The sequence below is a fragment of the Selaginella moellendorffii genome, unplaced genomic scaffold (assembly GCF_000143415.4).
Source record: "Selaginella moellendorffii unplaced genomic scaffold, v1.0 SELMOscaffold_45, whole genome shotgun sequence".
NCBI classification, from domain to species: Eukaryota; Viridiplantae; Streptophyta; class Lycopodiopsida; order Selaginellales; family Selaginellaceae; genus Selaginella; species Selaginella moellendorffii.
Window position 1 is genome coordinate 569,788 of NW_003314306.1, and position 9,136 is coordinate 578,923.

At 41.2% G+C, this 9,136-nt stretch overlaps 3 protein-coding genes across 3 annotated transcripts; all 3 read left to right on the forward strand.

Moving 5' to 3' along the window:
* The first annotated feature begins 195 nt into the window (after positions 1-195).
* LOC112350044 (pentatricopeptide repeat-containing protein At4g02750-like) lies at positions 196-5,702 on the forward strand. Its single transcript, XM_024685506.1, has 3 exons — positions 196-2,214; positions 2,324-2,611; positions 5,466-5,702. The coding sequence occupies exons 1-3, from the start codon at positions 196-198 to the stop codon at positions 5,700-5,702; spliced, it is 2,544 nt and encodes an 847-aa protein (XP_024541274.1).
* Positions 5,703-5,888: 186 nt separating this feature from the next.
* On the forward strand, positions 5,889-6,487 carry LOC9655872 (13-hydroxylupanine O-tigloyltransferase). Its single transcript, XM_024685507.1, has 2 exons — positions 5,889-6,341; positions 6,428-6,487. The coding sequence occupies exons 1-2, from the start codon at positions 5,889-5,891 to the stop codon at positions 6,485-6,487; spliced, it is 513 nt and encodes a 170-aa protein (XP_024541275.1).
* A 53-nt stretch (positions 6,488-6,540) lies between these two features.
* LOC112350082 (shikimate O-hydroxycinnamoyltransferase-like) lies at positions 6,541-7,567 on the forward strand. Its single transcript, XM_024685688.1, has one exon. It carries the CDS (start codon positions 6,704-6,706, stop codon positions 7,310-7,312), a length of 609 nt encoding a protein of 202 aa, XP_024541456.1. The 5' UTR covers positions 6,541-6,703; the 3' UTR covers positions 7,313-7,567.
* Positions 7,568-9,136: the final 1,569 nt, after the last annotated feature.

Consider the following 9,136-nt stretch of genomic DNA (forward strand, 5'->3'; position numbering starts at 1 on the left):
ACACTTATCCTAGAGCAGCAGTTGAGGTTGGGGCTGGCACAAACGCGTTAATTACAACCTGCTTAAAGCATTCATGTCCCAAAATATGAACAAGATCAGTTGATCATCAAAAGCTCGACTCGGCATGCCTTAATCCCATGCCAAAGCCGAACCCATGCCTGCTTAATCACTAAATAGTAAGCTTGGAAATGGGAAATGGAGAGAGCGCAATCCCTGGGTCTCATCGATACTTGCACCACTTTGCCTGCTGCCAGAAGAATCCACGCTCGCATTCTAACCTCCTTCCCAGGCGATATCTTCATCCACAACAGGCTGATCGAAATGTACACAAAATTGGGGAGCCTGGACGATGCGACAAAGACTTTCGAGGAATCGCAACGCAAGAATCTATTCTCTTTCGTGCTCATGCTCTCAGCTTATGCGCGCGCCGGGCAGCTCAATCGCGCTAAATCCCTCTTTGACGCCATGCCGGCGTGGAATCTAGTCGCATGGAATGCGATGCTAACTGCATATACCCGTTCTGGGCAACTGGTGTATGCTAGGTCTGTATTTTCAAATATGCCGGATAAAAGTATTATTTCTTGGAACACTATGTTAGCACTGTACTCACTGACCGGGGAAATCGACGTTGCCACCGAGACCTTTCTACAAATGCCTTTGAGAGACTTTATCTCGTGGACAACGATGCTTTCTGCATATACGCAAACTGGGTATTTTGAAGAAGCGGAAATTCTGCTGGACGAGATGCCGCAGCATTCTTTTAACTTGTGGGTATCTGTCCTTTCTTCTTATGCTAAACACAAATTAATTAAAAAAGCGAAGAATGTTTTTTCAAGAATGCCGTATAGAAATCTTATTGCTTGTAATGTAATGGTCCTTGCATATGCCCAAAACGGGGATTTTGATGAAGCTTTTAGTTTTGTAGAAAGTTGCATGCCTGAGAGGGATTTGGTGACATGGACGTCCTTGCTTGCAGCATTGGCACAATACGGTCATGTGGAAGATGCCAAGCGTGTGTTTGATTCGTTCCCAGGACAAGATTCCATCTCGTGGACCGCAATGCTGACGGCATATGCCCAGAACGGGTATCTCGAAGATGCGAAGCGAATGTTTCGTGACATGCCTGAACTGAATCTCGTGTCGTGCAACTCTATGATGGTGGCTTTTGCTGAAAATGGGGAAATTGACTCTGCAAAAGATGTTTTTAATAGCATGCCAAAACATGATGTCATCTCTTGGACGTCTATGATGGTTGCTTATACGCAGAATGGTTTCTTAGAAGAGGCGAGAGAAACATTTGATCGCATTCCTGTGAAGAACTTAGTTTCTTACAATGCCATCCTCTCTGCATATGCCCAATCAGGGAATATCCAAGATGCTAGAAGAATCTACGCTGTAATGCCTCAACACACAGTCACGTCCTGGACGTCTATGATCACCGCATTTGCTCAAAATGGTCTTTTGGAAGAAGCAAAGCATGTTTATGACCAAATGGGCCAAAGGGATCTCATTGCAATGGCTTCGATGCTTTCGGCATATGCTCAAAATGGACACATTGTCGAAGCCAAGAGATTCTATGATAGTTTTCCAGAATGGAACATGGTATCAACTAACACGATGCTTTCGGCATATGCCCAGCATGGCTATCTAGATCAAGCACTTGTTGTCTTTGACAATATGCCCCAGAGAGACGAAGCTACTTGGAATGCAATCCTGGCAACTTATACTCAGAACGGACATCTTTCAGATGCCAAGAGAATCTTTCACTCCATGCCTAGCCACAATATCATCTCGTGGAATACCATTTTAGCTGGTTTTGTGGAAAGTGGACAGCCAGCAATGGTGAAAAAGCTTTTCAATGAGATGCGATCAACAATTCATCCGGACAAGGCTTGCTTTGCCATGGTCCTCATTGCCAGCAGCCAAGATGGCAAAGTTAACAAGGGGATCCAAAACTTTAGAAGCATGGTTTACGACTATGGAATCCAACCTTCGAAGCAGCACTATTGCTGCATGGTTGATATCCTTTCAAGAGCTCGGCATTTGGATGTGGCAATGGAGCTAATTGAGAGCATGCCTTTTGTTGCTGATGGAGTGGATTGGATGTGCTTTCTTTCAGCTTGCGGGCGTCAAGCGCATGGTCATGCTGGCTTGAGTGTGGCAAGGCATGCAGTTGAGAAAGACGAGAAAAAAGCAGCGTTTTACGTGTCAGTGGCAAACATCTACTCAGAGCTTTGACGTTAATGAAGGATCGCAAGGGAGAAATATACTCGCTGAGAGAAGTCTCTGAACCGCTTTGTTTGTTGTGATCGATTTCATGCAGGGCTTGAAGCTGGAGCAGGAGATGCTGGATCACCCGTTGCTTCAAAAGGCAGAGTATGATTGTCAACGTCTCCGTTCCTGTCGTGGCTTAAACTTGAGGATCAACCATGCAATCGGAAAGGTGATAAGCATGATCCAGGAGCTAAAAGAGGAGTTTAAGCATAAAAAGAGGGAGATACTGTTGTCCGAAGAAGGCCTCAGAGGCACGAATGGTGTTATGGAGTACCTGGCGGGAATAGAGACATTCATGACTGGAAACATAGAAATGGTCGTGGCAGCACGGCCATGGGTTGGATACCTCCACTGATAAACTCCGCCAACTTTTCCCTTGAATAATTGAGTGTGATATCGTGCCTGCTCTGAAAATGAAGAAACTCCCACAAAGCCATAAACATGAAATCTCAGCTTGAGAACCTGTAAAATGGTTGGGATAATGAGAATATAACTCAAAAGGGATAGAACGAAACTCCCTACACTTGAATATTGTGGATGCATCCTCTCAGCTCCTAAAAAAGTGGAGCAAGCATTGCATTATGTTGTTCATGCATGATTTCACTCTTGTATGCTTCAAAAAAAGAAAACATCTACATACTAGAATGCATAAAAGTATCCCTTTTCTTCAGTGCAGGATCATGGGAAAAATAAAGACTCCAAAACAATAAAGGAGTCACAAGATTATCTTCATATAATTGAAGTTAGTATTCATGAATTGAAGACTTAAATTAATGACTTTGGGAGGTCAAATACAAATGAGGACATGAGTCTTTGAAATGGTAGCCAAAGTTATCTTTAATAAATGTTGGAACAAACCCAAGGAGTTGGGGGTGTACTTATTCTCATTATGTTTTAAGGGGCAAAGGTAACCCATAAAAAATGAAAAATAATGAAGAGTCAGGATAACATTTGTAAAGATGGTCTTTGTGAGTAGAACATAAATACAAGAAGTTATATTCCAATGAATTGATACCTCAAAAATAGCCAAGAGTTTAAAACCTTATAGGTAGTCAAATTGGCAAAGTCCAAAAAGCTGGATAACTCAAATAAAGTCAAAAATTGATCCTAAAGGACTAATGAAAGCATTTAGACTAAAGTGTGTTGCACCTTACAAAGAATGGGAAGGATCATAAAATCTAAGTATAAGAATAATGAGTATCTCATTGATGGCAGAATATGCTATACTAAAGTTGTGGGAAAGATGTTCCTAGAACAAAACAACTTTAGTACAGAATTATGTATAAACACTATAGTGCAATACTAACTAATAGTTGGTATGAGAAATGATTACTTTGGTTTTGACAAAAACTTAGTGGAAAGTGTTGTAAGGATAAGCTTATAGAATTGATAGTGTGGAGACACTAAATGTGCCAAAATGTGATGTTTTGAAGTTTAGTTAATAGATTCATGAGAATCCTTTGCCAAAGGAACCCTAATAAAAATGAGAATGACATAGTCTAAGCTAAAAAATATACAGTTAGAGTGTGGTGACCCAAATAATGATGGAGGTGTGGAAACACTAGCAATGAGTTATAAAACTTGACAACTATAAGGCAACTAAGCAAAATATGCAATATAATTAATTGGATTGGTAAAAGTTAACTACCTAAAACTTCTTATTAGGATAAAAAAGTTAGATATATCCCTCGAGGGGATAAATTGTTTATGTTGCGATATAATAAAACAATGTCATAAAGGGAAATGCTCATTATTAAAGAATGCCATTATTGGGACAACTAAACACTTTAAAATACCAGAAAGTGGTGTTTGATATCATAAGGGCATTAGATAAGGACTAAGAAACTAAGTCTCTAACAAATAATAAATAGGAGGTGTTATCCAATGTTTAAGGTTGTGGAGACGAAATAAGTCCATTTATCTAAATTGGACAAAACCAAAAAAGATTTTAGCAAGGTTAGTAACGAGCATATAAAGGCCCATAAGTAGTAATGTTAATCCTGGTGTGTGGGATTATAAAGTGAGCATATCTAAATTGAAAAACCACTCCCTAGGCTATTGGGTAGGTTCAACCTTAAAAATATTTACTAAGGCATGGTAAAAAGTGCAAAGTTATCCTTTTAGCCTGGAAAAGAATAACTGAAAGAAATATGTGATACCAAAAGCAAGTAATAAACAGAAAGAACCAAACCATAAAAAGCAAAAAGCAAAGCCAAAGATGGTTATGCAAGTTGAGAGTGGAGAATTAAATGGGTGCTCAAAAGTGCTACTACTGGCAATTATGATGCCATGGAAGGTCTAAAATATAGAATTGTCTATATTAGACCATATGACAATTAAAACACTTGCAAAAGGAAAGGCTTTAACAAATTAAGAAACAAAGTCCTTTCAAGGTTCCCAAAAGCAATTCTATGTAAGTTAGTGTTTAAAAAGACAAATGTAAATAATTTATAGAACACACAAAATTAGAGTGGCACAACAGAAGTGTGATCTTGAAGCTTGCCATAAAGCGAAGCTATCAAGGTTGGGAAAGTAGTTCTTAAGTGTTTAATGAGATGGGTTTGAACAAAAGTCGATGGTTAAGGATTTTCATGCTTATACATAAAACCATGTTACACTGGTCGGATAACTTGCTAAACAAGATTGGCAAGTCGGGGGACCTATGGAATGATATTTCATTTCACTTAAATCTTAACAACAACAATGTTAATGATAAAGTATCACTTCAATGCCATCAACATTAAAACAAAGCTAAAAGAAAGCAAGAGTGAATCACTACTCAAAGCTCTTTAACAACCAAGTTAACCAAAGTTAAAAATACATTAGTCAATATTTGACACTAATCCTTCAACAATACTTAGTTACAGATAACATATCATCAAGGAATGATTCACCACTTCCAAAACTTAATGTAATTTAATACACAGACTAAATGCAATCAAATAATATTGACAAAGGTAGAGTTGCTATATCAACATAAAAAAACCATATAAATTTAATAACATGATCCTTTGCAACACCATCCAGTAAATAAGCCCACTGATAAATCTTTATCAAACAAAGTAAGTGTTAAAAGTCATTGACAAAGTCTATAAATAATCACTAGTTGCAAAGCACTCTTTCAACTTATTTTTATAAGACCTTAACACTAAACTGATGCAAAGGATATAAAATTGGTTCTTTGCCACCAGATCCAATGGTTCTGCATGCCAATCCGTAGAAGTCCCGTAGGACACAGATCTCAGCACCACTATGCGCAATCAAGTGGTACCAGCGCTAGCATGATAGCAGCAGTGGCCATGCAGGCTTTTGAGCAGCTCAACTCTGCCAACCTGGAAGACTGGTCTGATGTGTTCCATGACAAATGCCACATGAGAGCTAGCAGGCATCTTGTAGTGCAAATGCCGCAGCCAGCAGTCATTCACTAGTGGCAAAAGTCTATCATCATAAGAGAAATATGGCAAACCTATAAGCCACCAATACTCGTGTGTCCTGCAAAGTCCTAAGGTATCAGGACTTTGTGGGACTCCAACGTACTAGGCATTTTGTAGTTAAGGAAGGTAAGCTTGCACCTGCTATAAAAGTTATGCCTTGGACACACTGCTGCACCAGCAATGGATGCGATTCATTCTGAATCTCTTCATGACTGCAATCAATTAAGCAGCAGTAGAGTTGTTCAATCTGCCTTCCATGTCATTCGGCCTCAGCACGTTCTACCACCTTCACCTCATTTTCTCTCAAACCTTGATCTTTGCTACAGCAAGCCTGAATTCTGCGCACTTGTGCTCTTCTTCAGGGATTGCTTCGTCCCTGCCACAGGAGCCAAGAGTTTTCTAGACAGGCTCAGGTCTTCACTGTCCAAGGTGCTAGTCTTCTATCCTGTTCTCGCTGGAAGGCTCAGGGAAAGCGGGAGTGGAAGGCTCGAGGTAAACATGAACGGCCAAGGTGTCCACTTTGTGGAGTCAAAGGTGGACGCAAGCTTCCAAGATTGGCAAGACATACGCCAGTGCCCACTAGACATAGATTTATCGCTCGACACCGCTGTTGTCAATCCCAGCGATGTTCCTGTTATCAAGTTCCAAGTGACACAGTTTCGCTGCGGGGGCATTGCCATAGCAGTTCATTTCTTGCACATTGTCCTGGACGGCTCCAGCCTCTACAGCTTCCTCAACGCATGGACTCAAGTTCACCGTGGAAGCACAATATTTTGTGAGAGCTTTCCAAGAGAACGGGTGCCCTTGGCTAGGGATCCTCCAATCATTGACGCTGCTGCACCCGACAAGCAAATCGATGCAAGCAACAACACGCCCTGCAATCTGGTGACACTTCGAATGGAGCAAACCGCAATAGATGCTTGCAAGCGCGAATCTCAACCGGCACCTTTGCCTACAACGGTGGAAAAGCTACGGGCTTTGAGGCAGTGTTGTCGATGCTATGGTCGTCTATGCTACGTGCACAGGGAGTTCCGCATTACCTTGACACGTCTCTCTCGTTCCCTGTCAACTTGCGCGGCCCGAAACTAGCACTCGTCCCCCAAAACTATTTCGGCAATGCCATTGCCATTTGCCAGGTTCATGCGCCTCGAGCTGGTGACATAGTTGCTTCGGACTTATCGTATGCTGCGAATCTCATACACAAAGCCAAGACCTCCTGCAATGGAGCATCCGTTCAGAGCATGCTGGACTGGCTGGAGCTCAATCCTGCTCATCATCACAACCAGGAGCTTCACTGGAGGCGGGGAATTACATCCACGACCATCACCAATTTCCCCATGTATGGTATCGACTTTGGGTGGCGAGGAGGAACACTCTCCCAGCTTTCCTTTCTGCCGAGCAAAGTTCCACCCTACATGCCATCTGTATGTGGAATGCTGCCCTCGCCAAGACCCAAGTCAATAGAGATTGTCATTGGGCTGCATCACCAGGGCCGAGAAGTGCTGTTACAGGACCATCTCTTCACACGTTATTTCTCAGCGTCCGAGATTAAACTCTGGACTGGAGAAAGCATATGTAGAGCTTTGAGGAGAGTCCCAAAATAGTTTTCACTCCCATAAAAAATGCCCCATTCTTAAATCCTTTGTAGCCTCCTCCTTCTGCTGGAACACGGGCTCATTGAGAGGCTGCCCGGCGAAGATCGCGCCAACGTACAAGATTTGTACAAATCGTTTCACACCATGACACTGTCTCCGTGGCTCAGCTCCACCGTCGTGTGAGCCTAGATCGGGGATGTGCCTTTGCTTTCAAAGTTAGCCTGCCTTCTCCAGAGTATAAGTGAAGAAGTTGAAGGAAACTGGCATCCGGTTGCATGTTTAAAGTTACGTTGTGGTACATGGTTGGAGTGCGAGTGTAGACTGTTGAAGAGAGGCCCAGTGATTCTCCAGCTATGACTTTGACACTGGTGCCATCTTTCTCTGCCAATCTTATCCTCGTAGTTTGGCTTGATTCTGGAATAGAACAACTGCTTGGTTGTTACTCTGAAGCCTCTGAAGAAGCAAAGAGGAAACCAAGGATACTTACATTTTAAACTTGGATGAGACATTAATCCAAAAGCTGGAGAACACGCTGTACACCAGTGCTAGCAGGCATCTAGCAGACAACAGTCATCCATTAGTAGTAAAAAGAAGAAAGAAAGATCAATACAAGTTTTTTTGTTTTTCTTCCTCAAACCCATACCTTTTATTTGATCCATTCAAGACAAATTTCTGCAGTAAGTGGATAGTTACCTTTACTTCTTATTTGATCCATTCAAGGTTAAATTTCTACCATCTATTTCAACAGGCTAGTATAACAGTGGAGAAGTGGGCAGCTATTAAAATTGTGTTTTTGAGTTGAAACATTGACAACATTCTTGTTGAGTTTTGAGCAAATTGTTAGTACTCAATTGACAAGTTTTATGGCAAAAAAAACCAATGATTTGGTGGTTGGATTGATTGGACAATCCCCCCCTCCTTTAGTTCTTGTGAATTGTGTAAAGGAAAAAGCCTTTGATCAACTTGAGAAAGTCCAAGGTAACTATCCTTGTACTAGGATGAGTATTTGCAGAAGCAAGTGTAAGCATGGGTGGTGATGATGGTGAAATTGTTTGAAACATTTTAGCATATAGGAGGTTGGAGCGGCTGGAGAACTGCGATAGCCCTTGGTGTGATGAGGCAGTTAGTGGGCCAGGGTGAGCTTGTTATGCTGTATAACATGTGAGTTGGGCATGGTGAGCATATGATAGTGGTCAACTGGCGAGCCCTAACTCATATGAGCCAGGATTTTGCCTACATGGCATTTCCTACCACATACATTCATTCATATACTGTTTACAAGGTTTTGTAGTGCCTCCCAAGAAGCATGAGATCAATGATGCTGCAGTGACATATATGCTACATATAATGGGGGAACTTGGGTCTGAATTGAACAGTTCCCAACAGTGCCATACAAGCCCTGGCCAGTTAAGGTGAATAATTACTAGTGAGAGGGATCAAGATGGCATCAATAACAATAGGGGATGTGGTCTATTTAAACATACTTAGGCCAGTAGAGCATTTCTTCTTTGTCTTTTTGCCATTCAAACTCTGGAAATAATTTATGTTTTGATTGACATGGCATTTGAAGTGTGATATATAAATATTTCTTGGGAGTTGTGGAGAATCTATGCTAAAGGACAATAAAGATCCAAAAGAAATCAATGCGAGAGCTAGTTATAAGAAGGAAGGCAAACCTCACCCCTTTAAGTGATTAATAGTATTTAAAATGTTTAAAAGTAGTGAAAAGATTATAAATGCTAATGAAATTGCTTTTGGTTTTTAGTGAGTTTTAAAGTGTTTTGGATTATAGCTCATGGTCAGTCATTAGCAACAAAGTTAATTTTGTGAAGT

Bases quoted from the DNA above. Each gene is read 5' to 3' on its own strand.
- LOC9655872 (XM_024685507.1), top strand. From the start codon at position 5,889: ATGGATGCGATTCATTCTGAATCTCTTCATGACTGCAATCAATTAAGC. The intron at 6,342-6,427 runs GTTATCAAGTTC...GGACGGCTCCAG, and splicing joins TCAATCCCAGCGATGTTCCT to CCTCTACAGCTTCCTCAACG.
- LOC112350044 (XM_024685506.1), top strand. From the start codon at position 196: ATGGAGAGAGCGCAATCCCTGGGTCTCATCGATACTTGCACCACTTTG. The intron at 2,215-2,323 runs GCAAACATCTAC...GATTTCATGCAG, and splicing joins CAGCGTTTTACGTGTCAGTG to GGCTTGAAGCTGGAGCAGGA. The intron at 2,612-5,465 runs GTTGGATACCTC...CTTTGCCACCAG, and splicing joins TCGTGGCAGCACGGCCATGG to ATCCAATGGTTCTGCATGCC.
- LOC112350082 (XM_024685688.1), top strand. From the start codon at position 6,704: ATGCTATGGTCGTCTATGCTACGTGCACAGGGAGTTCCGCATTACCTT.